Source organism: Natrix helvetica (assembly GCF_964273705.1).
Source record: "Natrix helvetica genome assembly, chromosome: 4".
Classification (NCBI taxonomy): Eukaryota; Metazoa; Chordata; class Lepidosauria; order Squamata; family Natricidae; genus Natrix; species Natrix helvetica.
Window position 1 is genome coordinate 125,610,525 of NC_138550.1, and position 22,637 is coordinate 125,633,161.

At 38.1% G+C, this 22,637-nt stretch overlaps 1 protein-coding gene across 3 annotated transcripts in view; it reads right to left on the bottom strand.

The window, feature by feature from the left end:
• Positions 1-22,637, bottom strand: part of NOL4 (nucleolar protein 4) — a 162,247-nt gene that overhangs the window by 87,208 nt on the left and 52,402 nt on the right. For all 3 annotated transcript variants that reach the window (XM_081950805.1, XM_081950804.1, XM_081950806.1), the window contains exons 2-4: positions 21,043-21,192; positions 7,531-7,642; positions 1,844-1,956 (exon numbers count right to left, since the gene is read on the bottom strand). In XM_081950805.1, coding sequence (XP_081806931.1) covers positions 1,844-1,956; positions 7,531-7,642; positions 21,043-21,192 — 375 coding nt within the window. The remainder of the gene's footprint in view (positions 1-1,843; positions 1,957-7,530; positions 7,643-21,042; positions 21,193-22,637) is intronic.

Genomic DNA, 22,637 nt, shown 5'->3' on the forward strand with positions numbered 1-22,637 from the left:
TTTGTGCTGATACATTTGTTTCCAGGAGCTGCGCTTCCCTTTTTCTGTCTTTCGGCTCACCCTAGGAGCCATCCAGGCAGAAAGCCATTTTTTAATGTTGCCTTTGTTATATTTGTGCTGATAAATAAATAAAGGGAGACTAGTATAGATCTATTTCAAGCTATTTAGCTCTCATCAGCTAGCCATACCCTTACTGGTATTTGAACCTGGGCTGTATTACATATTAGGCATGAATCTTAGCCACTAAGCCACAGGCTCTCCTTATCAGCTGAGCCAGGGAAATAGGTATGTATTTGTGTTACAACCCCTGGTATGTCCAAATATGGGAGGGTGCTCACTACTCTCCCTATCTGTCCTTCAGCTCATTGTGTGTGTGTGTGTGTGTGTTACAGAATCACAGGTGAATAATAAAAAAACTCTGTTGTGAAAATAAATCTTTCATTACTTTTGAAGATTAGTGTGGATATATACTGAAAGAATTAGACTAAGTACAAGATATTCCAAATTTGATCACATTGGCTATGTTGGGCAAAAGGTACTTTCTCCCTAATTTTTTTTCTCATATAAATTTAAATTCTTAGAGCTTCTAGGAGAAATACTATTACAATTAACAGCAACCTTTTAAGAGGAGTGTAGAAGATCAACAGATCAAATAATATGCTGTTCTTTTCCCCTTCCTCATTTTATTGATGGTTATGCTCTGGTGAATGGCTTAGAATTACCCTGTTTCCCCAAAAATAAGACCTCTCCAGATAATAAGCCCTCCCCGAAAATATTGCTACACAGCAGCAGCCATGAGGTGACCTCATAAATAATAAGACCTCCCCAAAAATAAGGCCAAGTGCTTATTTCGGGGGTCAAAAGAAAATAAGATCCTGTCTTATTTTCAGGGAAACACGGTAGCTTGGAAGAGAACCAATTAGCATATTCTTTTGGCTTTATTTTATACTTTTATAGAGTAGAAGCAGATTATTAATTAGATCAAAGGAAAAGGTTTCCCAATTTTTCTTCAGACTGTTTTCTTTTAAAATGGTGAATGTTTTTTTAAAAAGTAAAATATCTTAGGTTGGGTAAAATGGAAAATTGGGTTCAGGAGGCTTTATTATGAACACCTCTATTCTTAATCTATGCTGCCTAAGGAGGCAATGATTGGTCTTGGTTTTCTATAAGTTGATTTATATATTTCTCTTTTGTCTATTTTCTTCTTTTATGTATACTTGCCAGCAGCATTTCTCAACCTTAGCAACTTAAAATGTGTGAACTTTAATTCCCAGAATTCCCCGGCAAGAATGCTGACTTGGGAATTCTGGGAGTTGAAATCCACACATCTTCAAGTAGCCACGTTTGAGAAACACTTAGACAGTTTAATGAGTGCCATTTCATCAACTTTGCTTATATATATATATATGTCTCTCTCCACAATTTATAGGTAAGAGACAAATTTATTATTATTATTTCTAACCCTGTCATTCAATTTTTCCAAGTAGTCAAGATAGTCAAATGTTCAGAGACAATTTATTGCTTTTAAACTTTCTTGATTCCTTTCAAGACAACCAATAACACGATGAGGAAAAATGTCCTATCATGTTGCTTACCATATTTTCCCATTATGGATAGTAGCTAATGATACAAACTGTTCGGTTAGCAAAATTATCTAAAATATTATCTACCTATACATTTATGCACTCTGTGTAATAGGTTTTTCTTTTAAAATCCACATGTTTACCCTATTTTCCATTTGGAAAAATCAAATTGCATTAAAAAGAAAAACTCTTAACCCAAGTCCAAACCTGAATGTAATTTGAATATAATTATTATTATTATGAACAAACAAAGTATTTACCTCATCTTGTTGGGAATTTAATAGCTGCAGCTTCATATGCTTCATGTAGGCCATTGTGATTGGCATATTATAATCAATCATGCTTGTCACCAATGTTGGAGGTTTTCCATTATCTGAAAGAATTAGAACATATGATAATGTGATCATTATAGGCTTCTATAAACAAATTAATTGCAAACAAAGTATTTAGAATATCTCCACTTTAGGAAAAATTAATCAGTAACTGCAACTTGACAAACTCCATGGGGATTATAAAAGTGTCTTCATAACTACAAACTTTTACATGACAATTTAAAATATATTGATATATTTTATATAGAAATATTTGCAAGAGGTGCAATGAAAGCCCCATAATTAATTACATAAGTATCACTTTTCTTCATAATGGAGTTCAAGGCAGGGGTGGGTTCCGGCAGTCACTACTGCAGGTTTGCTTGTGGGCACACTGAAGCAAAAACAAGATGGCACCGCATAGTGAACCAGTTCAGGGGCGTGGCATGCCTGGGTCGCTGCCAGTTCCAGCAACCCAGGCCACCAAACCACTACTGGTTCAGCTGAACCGAGTCGAACTGGTAGGAACCCACCACTGGTTCAAGATATCCTGAATAGGATTTTAGGCAGCCTCCTGTCTCACTAATGCTGATTTTAATTTCAGCAAGAACGCTACATTCAAGATATGTAGTTAAATGACAATGCATCCAAAAAGTGTGGCAGCACATTGCATGTATTTAGTTATTGTCTTGTAAGAGGGCTTTTGTTGTACTTCCACACATTTTAACAAAATATGCCCAAATTGAATGATATCGGCTGTATGATTAGCACAGAAAGGAGCATGTGCCATGTTATATGAAGGCAAATACCATTCTACATTCTACATCTTCCTCTTTTCTACACCTTTCAAAATATATTATGCAAAGGCCTACTCAGGGATGTCAAACTCAAGGCCTGGGGGCCAGATCCGCCCCACGGGGTACTTAGATCTGGCCAGTTATGGGTTTCAAATTTTTTTAGAACCTATTCTGTAGGTGTGGCCTGTTTTGTGGGAGTGGCTCAGCGGTCATGTGACCAGGTAGGCGGGGCCAATTTGAAAAATGTGCTGAAACTCACTTAACAACACTTTTGCTTAGTAATAAAAATTTTGGACTCAATTGTAGTCATAAGTTCTCTTTTTCTTTCTTTCTTTCTTTCTTTCTTTCTTTCTTTCTTTCTTTCTTTCTTTCTTTCTCTTCTCTCTTTCTCTTTCTCTCTCTCTCTCTCTCAAAAAAGATACAAAAAGAAACAAAAAATACATTGTAACACTGCTACTCGGAGGCTAAAAGTTTGTGTATTGAAAAAGAAAACACTTTTTTACTGATTATCCTGGCTTGGTACTCCAAGGTCTCATAATTTGTTTATAGAGAGTGATAAAAAGAAAAGCACACAGGTGTTCCTTTGAAGTAAAGGTGAAGTGTTATTATGATGCTTAATTCTGTTAAAACCTTCTAAGCTAGAATAGCAGTGTTTATTAGCTGGAGATAATGGCACAATTTCAACAGCAGAAAGAAGTTTTAAGTTTGCAAAAGATACTCTCAGAAATACAGAAATTATGAGATACATGTGAGAGGATAGAGAAGAAGTTGGAAATTTTAGTGCAACTAACAGCAAAATATGATGAAGAAGTTGAAGATGCTAATCAAAAGGAAAAAGTGACCGTTAAAATCCTAAAAATCGAAGAGGAAAATGAATATAAAGAAAATAAAATTGCTGATATTTATGGCAATTGGTTTGTCTCTGAAAAGGGAAAGAGTGGAATACTGAAAGAGGAATTAAATGGAGGGGAAATCTACCCCAGATGGCAAGATACAGAAGAAAGGAAAACAAAAGAATTTATGGATTTAAAGAGAGAAATCTTATTAGCAATATCATTGATAACACTACTGACAATCAAAGATAAGCTGATTAAGGAAACAGAAGAAGGGCATCGAAATTACATGAGAGATTCTATAAGCAAAGAGTTGCTAAGAGGAGTCCATACAAAGTTGATTAAGGAGATGATTAGTGGACTGATACCACAAATGGCAGAAGATGTGAGACTGTTTTGCTACTGGAAAGATACAGGTTGATAGATGGAAGAGTATAATTTAAAAGTAGCTAAACTTAGCGAAATTTAGTGATAATAGATATAGTTAAATAAATAATTGATAATGATAATAATGTAAACAATGTGTAGTGTTATGATAAGTAATAACTGGATATGAATATTGAATGGTACCCATGAAAGGAAGATTAAAAACCCTTTTGGATTATATATAAAGGTTAATAAAAATTTAAAAAGAATTAAGTTAGATTCAGTTAAGTCTTGATTATTAGGGGGGAAATGATATGATGCAGGATATAGTCAAATAAAGGAGGGATAATGATAATGTATATATATGTATGGGTACAACACAAGGAAATGGGATGTAAATTGTAAACAGTGATTTGGAAAGAAGGACAGAAAACTTTGTTATTAAATATTATGGATGTTTAGCTAGAATAGGACATAAGGATTTAGTGTCATTGGAGGATTTTAGAAATAGTAAATGAAATGCCAGTATGTGGTTATGTATTAAATCTTGGTATATTTTATGATGAAGGACATTTAAACAATTATAGTCAAATGAAAATAGAGGTATAATAACGGTAACATGCATAAATATCTGAGTAAAATACTTGAGTTAATATGAATTATGCTTGATGACTGTGGAAGAGATGCACGAAAGCCTTTTGCAACCAACTGATACACTTTCTACAGTATGTAAAGAAGGAAGATTTTATGTGTTGTGTTTGTTTGAAAATAAAAAAAATAACTTTATTAAAGAAAAGATACTACAGGAAGAGAAATTGGTGTACAATATGTTTCAGAAAAAGTAATTCCAGAGAAGTAATATGCAGGATCCCATGGGAAAAAATTTTGAGATCCAAGATTGTGTAAGAACATTGGGAATTTCTCAAAAACACATTACTAAAACTATAGTTACACACCTTTTCAATGAAAAAAAATTGACATTTTAGAAATTGCGCAGCAGGCTTTTAGGTGAACTAAGTGTTAGAAAGACATATTGAGGAAATGGAAGGTGCCTATAATCACCAAGCAACTGACTCAGTAAGTAGCAAATAGCTACTGAAATAAAGTTGGAAGGCTAAAGTGCAAAAGTAACTTAGACTCACATGGAGAAGCTAAAAGGAACCAAAAGGCCTTTTTGGTAATGTAAATAGTGAAAGAAAGAAAAAATGAAGAGGTGAGTCCATTAGTACAAGAAAATGATAGGATAGAATAGGATAGTAATAAGTGATGGAGAGAAGCAAGCATGATGGAGAGAACTCCTCATCTTTTACTTTGTTTTGATCTTCTCCCCAAAAGGAAACTGGGAAGGATGGAGTGGCAAACAAGTTTTCAAGATTGTTGTCAAGACCCTCATGGCTGGCAACATAAGGAAGCAAAAACAATATAGATTTTTAATGCTAGTCTAAGATATGAAAATGGCAAGAATTGGTTCATAAACTCAGTAATATTACTTAAGGGACAGTCTTTCACTGAATTGCCTCTTCTGAGATAAACACCAAATGTTTCATCCCCTGCTTTCCCACAATAATAATATAATATGAATGTGGATCTGAAAATTAATTATCAAATACCAACACAATTGTTTTTGATAGGGAAGATGAAGCAAACAATTACAAATTATAGTAACTGAATTAATTCCTATATTTTAATAGAATATTAAATATGGAGAAATAAATAGAGAAATGTTAAGGTACTGAAATGCAAATAGAACAATAATGTGTAGTTTGTGACATAATGTAAGGTATGAGTGTTTGTCAAAAATGAGCAAAAATGAATATAGCAGCATGCTTCTTTGGGGAATTCAATATTTTATTAGTTTATAACTATAGCAGCATGTTCTGAACATTTTGTTAAATGGAATAAGAATTGGTTATGTCAAGAGAAACATAAAGTAATTTCAGTGCAATGGAAAAATAATGGCTTATGAATGCTGTGATTCAGCACCAAGGTGAGCAACATCGAGAAAAGTGAATGGATAGTGAGCAAGGGATAGGCCAAGAATTATGCTTCAGTGATCCTCAAAAATAAAAGACGAAAGATCTGAAAACAAAATGCAATGAATGAACTGGTATGAACACAATGAAAGCCAGGATAATTTCCAAAGATAATGTAGGAGATGACCAGGCTGAGCCTAGGGTGGGGTCAAAAGCATCAACAGTCTGAGATCTGGTATCCCTACACCCCTGAAAGAGATCTTGGAAGTCTGTTGACTGCTATCTGGTGTCAATGTGCCTTGACCATTAGTAGATCATATTCTTGTGTATATATTGCTTGGAACAAACTTGCAGTACATTTGAACTCTACCTGGTTTCTTGCACATGATAGATAAATATGGAAAGGTAAAGTGAATTAGGGTAAACTAGATTTAACTATATTTTGTCTTATGACTAGTATTTCTTATCCCTTTTCTGCATTTTAACCTTGTTTTATCTCAAAACTCCACTAAGTATGCTAGAGAATAAGCCAGTGAATAACGCAGAATGGCAGCAAACAATATTTGAACCCAATATGGTTCAGGGGTAGGAACCATGGAAGAACTGAAGACCAGGTTAGAGGCAAATCATTATGGAGGACATCTGTGTCGCTAAGAATCAATAGCAACTTGATGGCATAAAATCAGTCATACAATCAGGGTAACTAGCTGATCTGAGAAAATTGTCTCACTTTTGCCTCCCCTCAATATTCTTATGTTTCTATGAGATCTATGAGTTTTTCCCTCTGTGAGAAAGAACCTTCCTTCTACAATTCAAATGTAATTTAAGAGTACTTATTTATGTATATTTCATACTTAATGGAAGACTTCTGTAGATGCATGCATAGGTGGAGAGGAGAGGAAGTAGAGTTTTTCATTTCAGAATATGTTATTTATGTTTGGCTTGTATACAGGTTAGAGTTTATCTGTTCTTTAACCCACCCTAAATATTATCATTGACATTTCATTTGTTAGATTCAGACTGTACCATCCTCCAGGATCTCAGGACTGCATATCTTACACTCACTAGATCCTTTCCCCACTATCATAACACTGAGGGGCGGGTTTAGCTGAAACAAATTATGCATTCAATTTTCACACATCATCTTATTATACCGATAGAGGATAGTTATTATATATCATTTTAGAAAAGACATTATTTTATGTACAAAGAAAATGAATGAAAACTATCCTGTCTTGGTGTAGTGGTTAAAGGGTTAGCCTAGAGAGCAGAAGACTGTGACTTCTAGTCCTGCCTGTATATGAGTGACCTTGGGCCAGTCATTTTATCTCAGCCCTAGGAAGGATACAATGGCAAACAAGTTCTGGAAAACCTTCCTGAGAAAACTGTAAGGACTTGTCCAGGCAGTCTCCAAGAATTGGGCATGATTGAACAGAAGAAAAAATAATTATTTCCCTTATTGTGGCTATATAAGAGCATACTTGCATTACATATAACCCTTTAAGAGAATTTTGGAGACATACAACATAGTATATGTAGAAATAAGTTGATATGAATGTTTCAATCAGTCAAGTGTACAATTTTTATGCACCTTCATTTAAATCAGGAAAATATAAATGGACTATGAATAAAATGCTTTACATCTCATTATTTGACACTAAACCTACCTTTATGATCAGCTCCATCTGGGTTTAAATGCATTCTTTTCTGGCACTCTGAGCAGCTCATTAGGAATCGTGTCACTGCTTCTCTTGGTAGAAAGGCATAGGTCTCTGAAATCTGAAATGAATAATGAAATATAGGCATTAAGATATAAGCTGAGTGGGTATGATTTAATGGAACCTATCATATTTCTAAATAAAGTGTATGATATCATAATTCCTGAAAATCCAATAAAGTATGCCTGAATACTACATTGAATTTCAAGCAATAGCAGTTTACTTGGACTACCAAATCAAGACATAATGTTAATAAAATCATTTTTGCTTATGACAAAAAATTGAGAAAATAATAAATATTTAGATGATGTTTCCAAAATGTCTTTTGTTCATATGTCCAAAATATTTGCATTTATCTTTTATAGTTCTATTCTTTTACCACTGTTTTTATTCTGTCCCCAATTTTGCCTTTTGATAATACTTTGTTAATTGCATGTCAATTTTAGACAATAGGAGGAGAAAATGCAGCTACTTTTAAGAGTTACCACCATGTCAGATGCCAATTACTTCATTGCACCTTTGTGTAAGTGAATCCACACCATTTAATAGATTTTAAATTAAGCAACAAATATAACCTAGTGAAGGTGGCTTTGCAAAGTTAACCTTACTATGAGAATAACATGATAAATTGAGATGCATTAGCATTTAAATAAAGAATACAGATGACCTCATCCTTCCAGAAGATGCTCTGGATAGAAAGAGGGACAATATAATTGCATCTCAATCTGTCATGATTAAAATCCAATATAGCAAAGAAATTACCTTTTTAAGGAACAGAACTGTGGTGTTGCAGTAATTAGAATGTGGTATTGCAGGATAATTCTGCTGACAACTAACAGAAGTTCAGCAGTTCGAATCTCACTAGCTCAAGGTTGACTCAGCCTTCCATCCTTCTCAGGTCAGTAAAATGAGGACCCAGATTACTGGGGACAATATTCTGACTCTGTAAACTGCTTAGAGAATGCTGTAAAGCATTGTGAAGTAGTACGTATATGTCTAAATGCTATTGCTATTGCTAGTTATTTCAATATATGTTTCAATATAGGTATTCATTCAAAACTATGATATCAAAATCCTCTAAACATCACAACAGAAGTACTTTCATTTTATATACACATCATAATGTTCCATTGTGCACTGTGCATAAGGGGCAGACCTAGTATCACAATATTAAGATATGTACTTGATCACTCCCCATCTTGCCCACCCCATGGATTGCTATGTACAGAAGCCCCTATTCAACATAGTGTTTAGTTCTACTTAGTTCTACTTTCAACAATAAACAATTATATTGGACACTGCCATGTTGCTGCCAGACAGACTGAACCAGTACGTAAAATTAAGAGTGAAAATAGTCTGTACGCATTAGTTAACTTCACTAACATATTCAAACATTTAGTGCATTAAAATTAATGAAGCATTCTTGTGGATTCATTAGCAACCTGTAATTTGGGGGATGCTTCATTTATTTTAATCAAAAATTGTATTGAGTTCATAATTCATTTAGGTAGGATAGAATTTTATTTGGAAAACAAAAGAGTTAAACTGTGAAACTGATATACATTTCATACACTAGAACTTAATAGTATAGTGCCCGGAGAAAGAATTGGATTGCACAAAGGAGACTTAGTTTCAAGACCACCCTCAGCCATGGAGCAAACTGAGTGACTTTAGGCCAGTTACCTCAACTTCTATCAACCTACATCACAGGGTATTTGTGTGTGTGTGTGGGGGGGGGGGGATAGAGGGAAGAGAACAATGTATTCTGCCAGAACTTTGGACAGAAAGTAATAAATTTTGGATGCCTATCAAAAATAGCTTGCATGGAGAAATATAGTTTTCATAGCATGGCACAAAATATATTCTTTCTGAATGAGAAAACATCATCTTCTCTGTATCCTCGCATATTAAATACTTTTAGACATAACACCCTTCATCCATTGGGTCATCATTTCAGAGATTTCCTTACCTAATCAGAGAAACAGAATGACTACAGGCAGGCAACACAATCAGTGGATGTGGGATCCCCCTATTCTTCCTTACCTCCCTTCCATCCCTTCTCTTCTTTCCTTCTTTCCCACCTTCCCTTCTTCAGGCTCTTAAATTACAAAGCATCAAACAAGCACGAGAGTTTTAGTAGTATATAAATTAATAAAATTTAGACTTTATACTCTGCTTTAACCCCAAAATTATTTCATTCATTCTCAGCTACAAATTCAGAATAAAACGAATTTGAGGTCCCATCTATACTGTCACCATTTTCACTACCTAAATTCTCAGAAACAATTTCAAGCTATCCCATAATCATCCTCATTGCACGTTCCTGGCTTGAAAACACAAGTTTTCAAGGAGCAAATAATGTTAAGTTATTGTTGTCTCCAAGTTGCCTCAGGTAGTAACATGGAGTTTACTCCATGAAAGATAAAAATAAAATAAATAATTTCTAAACCCTTACTTCATGTTGGATTCATTTGCCTGGTCTTATGAAAATAAAATCTCAGTGGTCCAGCTGCAAAGCTAAAATATTAAGCCCCTTTTCACTGAGAAGAATTGTTAATAAGGCTAAAGCTAAAAATCAAGGAAATGAAGGCGAGGCAAGAATTATCACCAGTGGAAAAAGAGTCACAAGTTTGTGAAGCTGTAGAATTTTATATTTCTTTCAAGAAAATACTAGCTTTAATAATAGTTTTACTGCAGTTTGAATGATACCAAATGAGCCAAAAATAATTTGCCTCTGTTCTCCAATATGATTGTGTGTGAAAAGAGAAATCTAACTCTTTCTTCAGACTAATGCATAATTTCTATGTGACATTCCTCTACATGCCACCTACATACAATATAGCACATAGAATTGCAGCACAGGATATGTGTTGCAAATATTGTTAGCAGTGTTATTCATCAGATGAAACAGAGATAAAACAAGGTTATGCCTCCATATTTCTTCTTTCTGTTTCTAGGCAACTTCCTTGCTGAAGTCTAGTATAAGAAGAAGCGTAGAGATATATGTATTTACTCTTTACTCTCTATTCCATATTCATCCTGCTGTATTCTTCATTCATCGGATTTACATAACCAGTGGTACATTTGCTGTAATATATTCTATTATATACTGCACTAATATATTTCGAAACAATGCCCTTTCTAGTACATGACAAATGCTAAACATTTAGAGTAATATGACTGTGTTATTGTTATTAAATAATTGATGATTTAGAAAAAGATGACAAAGCATATATTTGATGTGGTGTATACAAAGAAACAGGCATACAGTAGATACAATTAATTATCATGCTGGAAAATATACTCCATGTACTCTTTTGGAATGGGATTTTCATTGCATTTGAAATTTCATCCATTGAAGCATTGTTTTAAAAGGCTTGATTTTAGGCAAATTATTGGTCACTATTAGATAAGTTACACCAAAGCTTAGATGAGAGCGTCAACACTCAATGCCTTGTTCTGCATGATTTCAGTACCACTTTTCTTTGTTCTCCTTCACTACTATGCCTATTCACTCTGCTCAAGATATTTGGTATAAGAGATATGGGGGAGAGGGGGAGGAGAATCTGCCTCTGAAAGTCCTCATTGTCATTGGCAGAGTAGAGGCTAATAAGTAATAATACATTTCATATATGATTTTAAAATGCATAGATGCATTGTACATTTTAATCTATTAATGGTATAGTTCTGCAGCTTAAAGTTGGTCAAATTTTGGCAGCTAAAACATATTTGAAATGGATTCATTTATGATAAAACTAATTTTAAACATATGTATATAAAACTGATAATATATGGAAAGATTTTGTGGTTTGTTTATTTCTTTATTTTATTATTTATTTAGGCAAAGTCATCAGCTAAGATCCCATGATATAAATAAAATAAAATCTTCCAACATAATTGTATGCCTATGCTATGAGGAAATTTAAAATAATGCACAAACATATACACACATACATACATAAGCATGGATAACCTGAGATGTAAAGCAATTCATTGCACCATATTACTTGTTATGAGAATTTGTCTTCAACATGTTGTGTAGCCTATACAATGGCAGTTGTGTAACCGAACAAATTTGAAACAGCATCCATATGGTAGCTATTAAAATGTGTACAATTAAAATGAATATACCGATGTCTTTTATCCTAAAATTATATATATTTAGAAATTTCCATATGAATCGTGTGTTTTCAGAAACTTCTTTTATACTCCACAATATTTATTTTCTCTTTACAGCAATGCCATAAATATCTTGAGAAAACTATCTTGGAAAAAGCAACTATAATGATAGAAATTACAAAGAAAAGAATCTCAGAATGTGAATGAGCAGGTAACCAGGAAAAGAGCACACAGGTTCAAATGAAACTTTGCATGATTGTGGAAGTGTTATTCCATCCTATAACTAAATTCTTTTTTGTTGATTTAAGAACTAGGTTTAGTATGAAATCATTTTGAACTTGTCAAATACATTTTTGATATAGGTACTTTTCTGATATAATGAAACAGTGAGCAGGCTGCTCACAACTTAGCTGGTAAAAGAGAAACTGTCTGTTAGCTGGGACAGATACAGTGCATTACTTGATATTATGATAGCTGTCATACAATTTACTTGCCACGTGAAGCGCCCATTATTACTCCTGTATTTGACCACCAACTGCCCTGCAGGCATAGCAGCTTTGACATGACAGGAGGACACTCATAATTCATGTAAACATCTAGGTTCTTTCCCCAAGTGTTTTTTCCAATTTTATGCTCTACCTACTTGTTTACAAACTACTACAGTGTTCCAAAACAAATTTGCCAGCTTTATAGTGCCACAAAACCTTTATTATTTTTCAGAGTTGCAGAGTCAAACCAATGATACTTAATTTGTTCATACATGTAGTTTAAGATAAATAAACATGCTAGGAAGCAAGATTATTCTGATATCTAAATAATGGCAACCTGAAAGTTGAAAATATTTATCTTGTGTATATAATATTTAATAGTGAAATCCCAATGTTTGCTCAGAAATAAGTTATACTGAGATTAATGAAGCTTTCTCACAGACACATGTAAGCAGCAGTGCAACAGTAGAAAAGTGACGATCTAATTTTTGCATTAAAATTGAAGTAATCATTCATATTATTTCTCTGTGAGAGAGAAACATAAAATAAGAAATTAGGGAAATGGTAAATTAGCTGATTGAGAGAAGTGATGGCAGAGAGAAAAAAAATAATTGACAAATTGGCTGACAAAAAAACAGATGAATAGTTAGCAGATAAAATAGAAAACAACATATTGAAAATTATTTAAATGTGACTTGATTAGGGCCAGGATCTGGGGAAATAATGATTAAATAAGGGGAAATGATTTCATTGAGACTTCTCTATACATTTTGGAAACTAAATTAATTATAAAGGAAATTATTTAATAATAATTTGGGGAAATTAATTGGATTATCTTTCTATGAAATGAATGAAACAAAGGAAAATTTATGTCACAGGACAAAACAGTAGATATAAACAACCACTTTTGTGTTGTTGGGACCCAAAAGTATTTCTGTTTTTCATTTACTTTATTTATTAGTTTCTTGCCTTTAGCCTCACTAACTTATCTTCAGTCAAGTGGGGGCTGTGCTATATGGACTGAAATGCTTGCTGTGAAATTTGTAGGAAAAAAAACTCCCCTCTTCAAGAGTCGTGGTGACACAGTGGCTGGAATGCAGTACTACAAGCTACTTCTGCTAACTACTGGCTGCCTTCAATTTGGCAATTCGACTCTCACCAGGCTCAATGTTGACTCAGCCTTTCATCCTTCTGAGGTCAGTAAAATGAGGACCCAGATTGTTGGGAGCAAATATGCTGACTCTGTAAACCGCTTAAAGAGGTCTGTAAAGCACTATGAAGCAGTATATAGGTCTAAGTGCTATTGCTGTCACTATTCATTATTGTATATGACAAATTAGTTCAGTTTTTTTTAGCAATCAGATTTTCATAAAATGGATGTTTCACAACTATAAAAAATATTTTATGAAACTGTTCATATTTTCTCAAAATGCCAGATGTGCCACTTAGTTTCTAAATATTCTGAACACTTGATGATATACTTGATTCTACAGAGGCAGAATTGAAAAAGTGAAAGGTGGCAAAAGCTTGTGATGATATTTCTTCTTTATATATTCAATGTATTTTTTTACCTAATTGTTAGATACTTGTTCTAACTACAGTGGTTTCCACCAAGGTCCTCTGGCGGGAACAGAGGTTTAATCCTATTGGTCCACAGGTCTGACAGCTCCCTATAAAAGGGCTGCTGTCAGATTCAAGCTTCCCTGGATTGTTCTCATTTGTACTTAATAAAGAGCTGCTGTTACCATTAAGCCTGTGTGTACCTATCCATTACCCAATCTAACACTAATAATAATATTTATTATGCTTTTTTATAATGAATGATACTGGTTTGGTTCCAAGAATGCTGTACTAACTTACACAAAAAAATATTTTTATGTTCAAAAAATCTTACAACTAACTTTTAATTATTGTATTGAATACTGATTAATTCTAAAGTCTCCACAGCTTAAGTCTAATGTCTCCAATAAATTCCTAAGAGAATCAACTGTTCACCCTTTCTCTGAATTGCTAAAGTAGAAAAAGAAGGTACCGGTATATAAGTGCCCATTGTTTTTGTGGTTCTGTGAAGGTTTAAAGTCCTTTTTAAAGAGTTTTACACATAGAAATTACACAAAGATCCTTTTAAAAGAGATTTACATATATAAATTTTGCATCACTTAAGGCACCAGATCAAATTGAGTGCTTTCAAATAGCTTTGGAGAAATTTAAGGGTTATTCAGAGAATGGAATTACAATTCTTGCACACCACTGAAATTTTCCTTCCCCATGTGAACAAAGCTGAGGATAAGGGCAAGTACACTGTTTCTCTGACTAGGTTCTGAGTAGGCAGTCAATGAGTTTGATTACATCTGTAAAATAATGCTTGTCAGAAAACTATCAGAGGTGTTAGATATTAACACTAGCTACCATGGTTTCTACTCTGGTCCTCTGTTCCCGCCGGAACAGAGGTTTAATCTGATTGGCTAAGAGGTCCGACCACTCCCTATAAAAGGAGAGCTGTCAGACCAAACAGTTGCTGGATTGTACATACTTGACTGTTACAATAAAGAGCTGTTGTTGCGTTAAGCCGGAGTCTGCCTTCTCATTGCCCTATCTAACACTGGAGATGAAGGTGGGATTGAGAGGCAGTTAGGCGAAGAACGAAGAACGAGACATCCAGCAAGTAAATCCAGCCCAGAGCATCAGCACAGCATTGAGCAACCATTCGAGCGGCAAAAACCGACTTGCCTCAGACAAAATGGCCATGCACGCCCCACCAACTCCGTATGACCCAGTGGCTGAACACTGGGAATCGTATATGCTGAGGTTCGAATGCTTCCTCAAAGCAAACGACCTCATGGGGGTTCCCGACTCCCGCAAGAAAAACCTCTTCCTGGGCTACTGCGGCCAAGAGGTCTTCGAAACGGCGAAGGATCTATCAGAGCCAACTCCGATCCAAGTGGTCCCTTGGGCGGAGTTACAACAGACCCTAAAAACTCACTACGCGCCCAAACCTTCGAGGCACGTCTGCCGCCATGAATTCAATGTGCGGAACCAAAGAGAAGGAGAGTCCATTAACCAATATGTTGTGGCACTGCAAAAAGCAGCAACATATTGTGACTTCCGTGACCTGGACGATCAAACTTTGGACAGCTTAATCTGCGGAGTGCGGGACATTAACCTGCAGAGACGTCTGCTAGCCAGATCGAACTTGTCTCTGCAGATCGCACTCGATGAAGTCAGAGTGTCCAAATCTGCCGACAAGTCCATGGAAGCCTTGCAGCGCCAGCACAACATGCCACAAATCGTGCAGAAGCAAACGCGTGTACATCATGAGGCTGCTGAACGAGAACCCTCCGACAGCAAAGACGATGACGGCTACTGCATGCGCAGTGGCCGCAAAAAAACGGCGCAAAGATTCAACTCGTGCCTGCCGCCCTGCGCAAGCTGCGGAGGGGACCATGCCCGGTCTACCTGTCGGTTCCGGGATGCAACCTGTCAGCGTTGCGATAAAAAGGGACACATTGCCAAAGTGTGCCGGGGCGAATTCCCTGCCACCGCTTGGCAGCCAAAACCAACCCGCCAACAGAGGCCCAACCCAGGGGCCTGGCGGAAAACCCAAGGGCACCCAGAGAGAGAACCCAAAGTGACCTATCAAACCACGATAGGGCAAGTCCGAACCAGGCGGCCAAAAAAGCTGAAAGTCACAGTCCTCATTGAGGATGCTCCCTGCGAGCTTGAAGTCGACACTGGATCGTCACTAATGATCATCTCCTGGTCAATCCTGAAGCAAGCCATCCTGAGCCTGAAAAAACGGCACCTTCGCACGCCAGACATCATGCTACGCGACTACCAGGGGAACCGAGTCCCCATCATGGGCCAGGGCACCTTCCGAGTGCAATTTAAAGGCATCAGCACCAAGCTTCCCATGACCGTGGCCAGTGCACCGCTACAGAGTCTCCTGGGGCTAGACTGGTTCAAAGCCCTGGAGTTGGAAGTCACCGGGATCAACGCCATAAAGGATGGCGGTGGCTAGGCAATTTTTAAGGAGTTCGAGGACATCTTCAGCTCCGGTCTCGGTAAGTATATGGGGACGCCAATTTCTTTTAACTTGGACCCCAACATAGCACCTATCAGGCTCAAACCCAGGAGAGTACCTTTTGCTCTCCGCCCTAAAATCAATAGGGAAATTGACAAACTGGTGAGCCAGGGTATCCTAGAGCCAGTCAACCATGCACACTGGGAGACCCCTATAGTGACCCCGGTAAAGCCGGACGGGTTAGTCCACATCTGCGTGGACTATAAATGCACAATTAACAATGCACTGCAACAAAGAGCCTACCCTGTGCCCATTGTACAGCACCTACTATATTCGCTAGGGCCAGGAAAATTTTTCGCTAAATTCGATATGATGCAGGCATACCAGCAGTTGCCTGTAGATGACGCCACAGCAGAGGCTCAAACCATCGTGATGCACAGGGGTTCATTCAAATGCCACCGCCTGCAATTCGGAGTTAGTATCGCCCCTGGACTGTTCCAAAGCGTCATGGAACGGCTTTTGCAGGGGATACCAGGAGTTGTCCCCTATTTCAACAACATTTTGGTATCGGCTGCAAACAAGGCGCAACTTTTAAAAAGAGTCAGGGCTGTTTTGACCAGAATTCGCGAAAAAGGCCTCTGGCTCAAAAAAGAAAAATGCAAAATTAATGTGCCCAGGGTAGAATTTCTGGGGCACATGATTGATGGCTCTGGAATCCACCCAAGATCCCAAAAAGTAAAAGCTATCCAGGAAGCCCCTACACCTCGCAATCAGGCCAAGCTGCAGGCATTCCTCGGGCTCCTTAACTTCTACAGTGTCTTTCTCAAACAAAGCAACAGTCGCTGAGCTCTTACATCGCCTCCTGTCCAAGAACGCCAAATGATCCTGGAGCCGAGGCCGCCGCATTTGCCACGGTAAAACGCCTGCTGACTGCTGACTCCCTGCCGGTCCAGTACAGCCAGACCCTGCCGCTGGTGTTAATGTGCGACGCATCCCCTTTTGGCATCGGCGCTGTCCTCAGCCACTGCATGCCCAATGGCATGGAAGCCCCCATCGCTTTCTACTCACGAACCTTGTCTCCTGATGAAAGGAACTATAGCCAAATGGACAGAGAAGCTTTGGCTGCTGTGGCGGGAGTCAAGCGGTTCCACGAGTACCTTTATGGCCGAGACTTCGAACTTGTGATGGACCACAAACCGCTGCTGGGGCTACTGGCTGGGGACCGACCTACCCCAGTTTCCTTGTCTCCGCGCATGACCAGGTGGACTGTGTTCCTGGCTGCTTACTCCTACAAACTGATTCACCGCCCTGGTTCCACGTTGGGACATGCCGGCACTTTAAGCCGCTGTCCCCTACCCGAACTGCTGGCCGACCCCACTCCCGAGACGCCGGTCCTTCTTATTGACTGCCTGGACTCTGGACCTGTCTCATCCAATGACGTTTCCCACTTTTCTGCTAAAGACTCTGTTATTAAGCAGATTCTGAACTGGGTATGGAGGGGGTGGCCCAAGGGGCCTGTTGGGGCCGAATTTAAAATGTTTTTTACTAAACGTGATGAGTTGTCGGTAATCAAGGGCTGTTTACTGTGGGGGGACCGGGTGGTTGTTCCAAGGAAACTGTGAAAGGCAGTATTGGAGGCATTACATGTGGGGCATCCTGGCATCGTCAGGATGAAGTCCTTGGCTAGGAGCTACATCTGGTGGCCTAACATGGACAGGGAGATAGAAGAGTGGGTGGCCCCCTGCACTCCGTGTCAGGAAGCCAGACCAGCTCCCCCAGAGGTGCCCGCTAAGGAGTGGGAGCGCCCTCAGGCACCCTGGTCTAGGGTGCACATTGACTTTGCAGGCTCCGTTCATGGCCAAACGTTCCTAATAGTTGTGGACGCATATTCGAAATGGTTAGAGGTAGCTCTGATGACCTCTACCATGGCAGAGGCGGTCATCAAGGTGCTATAGAGACTTTTCTCCACGCACGACCTGCCCGACGTCTTGGTCTCAGACAATGGGCCCCAATTCACGGCCATGCAATTCGAGACCTACTTAGCTAGCCAGGGAATTCGGCATGCCCTAGTCGCACCATTCCACCCGCCTCCAATGGTCAGGCGGAGTGAATGGTGCGATCGGCTAAAGAGGTCCTCACCAGAATGGGCCCGGGTGATTGGCAAACATGGGTTGATCACTATTTACTAATCCAACATATTACGCCAAGTGTCACCACGGGGAGAAGCCCCTCCGAGCTTCTCATGGGTCGCCGTCTAAGGTCCCACTTAGACTGGCTACATCCAAACTACTCTGCCACATTGCCCCCAGACTCCACAAGCAAGATTCTAAGCTTCAGCATCGCGGATTCAGTATACGCCCACAACTATGCCGGGGGAACTCTGCGGATTCCTGCTACGGTGATAGGCATCACCCGGGCCTCGCTCTTATTTATTAGAGCTGGAGGATGATAGAAATTGGAGGAGGCATATTGACCAACTCCGTGGTCGCCTCTCCCACTCCAATCTTAGGGCACCAGACAAAATTCCGGAACGAAGCAGCCAAGGTCCTACCCAAAAGGAGCAAACATTCACTCCTTCCACAGCCAGCTCAAACCCGCAAGGTCCGGAAAACGTATCTGAGTTTGTTGCAGGCCCACAGCGAGCTCCAAGCGAGCAAAGCCAGGGAACTCCAGCTGCGGCCTGGGGTAAGTTCCAGCAGGTTCCACAGAGCGGAGCTGGGGAGCAGACAGGTCCATCTGACCTGCCTGAAGAACCGGTTCCAAATGAACTGCGCAGGTCTGGTAGAGCGAAAAAAAGACCCGTCTACCTCAAAGACTATGTGACCTATAGGAACATCCCAACCAAGAGGGGAGGGGTGTTAGATATTAACACTAGCTACCATGGTTTCCACTCTGGTCCTTTGTTCCAGCGGGAACAGAGGTTTAATCTGATTGGCTAAGAGGTCTGACAGCTCCCTATAAAAGGAGAGCTGTCAGACCGAACAGTTGCTGGATTGTACATACTTGACTGTTACAATAAAGAGCTGTTGTTGCGTTAAGCCGGAGTCTGCCTTCTCATTGCCCTATCTAACAAGAAGAGTGAGAGTTTGTGTGCCACATTCATCTGATATAATTTCTTTAGACGAACTGAGTTGGAGGAAAGACAGATGAGAAACATGGTAAACTCTCCTGTTCTTTTTACTATCTGATTTGCTCTTTCTTGTATTACCTTCTTTTCACTAAAACTATACTATTTTATTTTCATTATTTCTTAACTCTTAATTTATGCATCTGATCTGTAATATAGTCCATGACAGCCTCTGTAGTCCAATCTGTCTGCAACTGTTCAGGTCATTCAGTCTCTTGTTTATTTGATTTCTCCAAATGGTAATTTATTCCTCAAGTCTCTCAAATTTCCCCCCAAATAAAAAATAAATAACCAATCTGTTTCATACAGGTATTTGTCCTGATCATGCTCTAAGTGAATTTTCATTGCATAGATAGATCTTGGGGGGTTTCAGTTATATGATTGTGTATAATAAAGGCTTTTTATATTGAATTATATATGCAAATGTTAATATATGCACCTCCATTTTTTTAATTAACAGGGAGCACATAATTCTCAGAAAAGTTAACCCTGCCAAAGAGCTACAGCATATCAATAGGGTCTCTTGCCCAGAAAAATCAAGTGATAGGCTTTTTTATTTTTAGTAAAGCTTATTTTTGAAATACATTTTGAAAATAAGTTGAAGTAAACCGATCCAATCTTCCTTAAAAATATTTCACATGTTTATTATATAAAGTCTTGAAGTAATTTCTCTTAAACTATTATCATTAATGTTTTGGAAATAATAATCTATCATCTCTGCTATGTTATCTCGATGAAAAAGAGATGTTAGTATTCCTTATTAGTTTGGTGATCAATTTCTTATTTAATTAATCTCAAATTCATTGAAACTGAATTTTGTTCTTTTATATCTCTAAAACACAATTGAATATTGCTTTCTTCAATTTGGAACTTGGTTAATTCATACATCACTATTAACAATGCCCCACTGTAATGTAAAAGTACATTATAAAAGATGAATTAGATTGGTAGAGGAGGACTTAAGAAGGCATGTTTGTAACTGGAGAAATAAAACTGAGGTTTCAAACTGGAAAGCTGGTTCATTATGAAAGTAATAAAGACAGCCCACATTATAATTAAAATACTGTTGAGAATAAAGTGATTCAAACTTTTAAAAAATATAAATTTATCATGTTTCCTGAAAATTATATACCTACTAAAATGATTGGAGAACATTTTCATTTACTATTAATATAGTATATTATATATTAATATATAATATGCATAATATATGTATATTATATATTAATATGCATAAGTAATGTTTATATATTACCTAAATATTCACATCTATGTTATCTAAGGATAACATATCAAGCATTTTAATAAATAAAATATTAAAAACAAAAGAATCACCTTGATAAGTGGACACAGAATATATATACAACTTGATTTCTCTAGCAGTTATAGGAAAATAAGTCTGAAACATTATTTAAATATACTGGTGAATTGGTTCTGATTTATCTAATCAACATGGGTCCTATTATATCTTCCTTTATTATAATTCAAATAATGTGTACACTATTGGCACAATATAATATCTGCAGTCTTTCTTCACTTGGAATCCAAATATATTAAAGCACATCTCAGCTTATTAATGCAAGTCAACACAGATCCATCTAGGGATAAAATGGTTTGATTGAAAAATAATTGACAAATATGCCTTATTTATTTTTGATAAAACATAGCAATATGGCATTCCATTTGGTGTAAGATTATTCACTTACTGCTTTATAGGTTCTTTTTTGTCCAGCATGTTTTCTGATTTGCTCTCCATTTGGTCCTGTTTCCACGTGCATGGAGTAGATTATATCAAAGAAATCTTCAACAACAGCTACCTGTCTTAATGATAGCTTTTCATCTACCCCAATTCCATCCTAAGAAGAAATGACAGGAAACACAAAATGAATATATAATTTACTAGAAAACGTATCTCATGGCCACAGTAAATTGCAGATATTGACACTGATATCTAAAGATCACATACTACTTAACAGTCAAATCAGTGATACTATTATCACTACACAATAAATATAGATGCACATAAGATTCTAATTGATGGCTTATATTTAATTGGAATAGAAGAAGCAGTCAAAATTGATTCAAAATTGCATTTTAATTAGAAGAATTGATTAGGTTTGAACAGAATTTGTGAATGATTTCAATAGAAATCTGTGTGTGCATATCAGTGATGGGATTCAAATAATTTAACACCCGGTTCTCTGCCCTAATGACCAGCTGGGTAGGCGTGGCTCGGTGGTCATGTAACTGGGTAGGCGTGGCAAACTCAACATCACTCAGGTCGATGGGCGCTTTGCCTTAGCTGTTACAATGCAATAAGGGTAAACCGGAGAGGCAGTTTCTGTAAGCAGGGTAATAAAGATGAGGCTAGAAACAACACCAGAATGTCTCCTTCCTGCCTGCCTTACAGGATTAGCCTTGTAAAATAGAGAAAAACAAAAGGAGATTTCTTCCAACAACTCATTCTCCGAACTGCTTAGAAAGTTAACAACCGGTTCTTCTGAATAGGTGCGAACTGGCTGAATCCCACCACTGGTGCATATATATGTGCACGCACATGTACACACACTGTACACACCTTATACCAGTGATGTGCGGTGAGGTTTATGGCTGGTGAGGCACTGATGTCATCAAATGATCATCATGAAGGGAGGACTGTGACAACTTTGATCTTTGCAAGAGTACAAGCAAAATACCCCAGGATCACGGTGGCGGGGACAGCAACTCCTTCCGCTGTGCTGCGGAGAAGAGCCATGCTGTGCAGGAGGCTCCTCAGCGCTAGCCTCAGATCAGCGCACACCGCGGTCCCCTTCATGTTGCCTGAGGAAGGAGCCTCCTGCACACGCGGTCCCATTCACCTCCTTCCTGAGCCAACATGAAGGGGACCGCGGCTTGCACTGATCTGAGGCTAGCACTGAGGAGCCTCTTGCACACACGCTCCCATTCCCCTCCTTCCTGAGCCAACATGAAGGGGACTGCGGCTTGCACTGATCTGAGGCTAGCGCTGAGGAGCCTCTTGCACACGCAGTCCCATTCCCCTCCTTCCTGAGCCAACATGAAGGGGACCGCGGCTCACACTGATCTGAGGCTAGCACTGAGGAGTCTCCTGCAAAGCGTGGCTCTTCTCCGCAGCGCAGTGGAAGGAATTGCTGTCCCCGCCACCGTGATCCTGGGGTATTTTGCTTGCATGCTTGCAAAGATCAAAGTTGTCACAGTCCTCCCTTTTTTAGAGGCTTTTTTAAGCCTCATCTCAGCACTCGCCTTTTCCCTTTTATATTTTTTTTCTTTTCATGATGAGAGT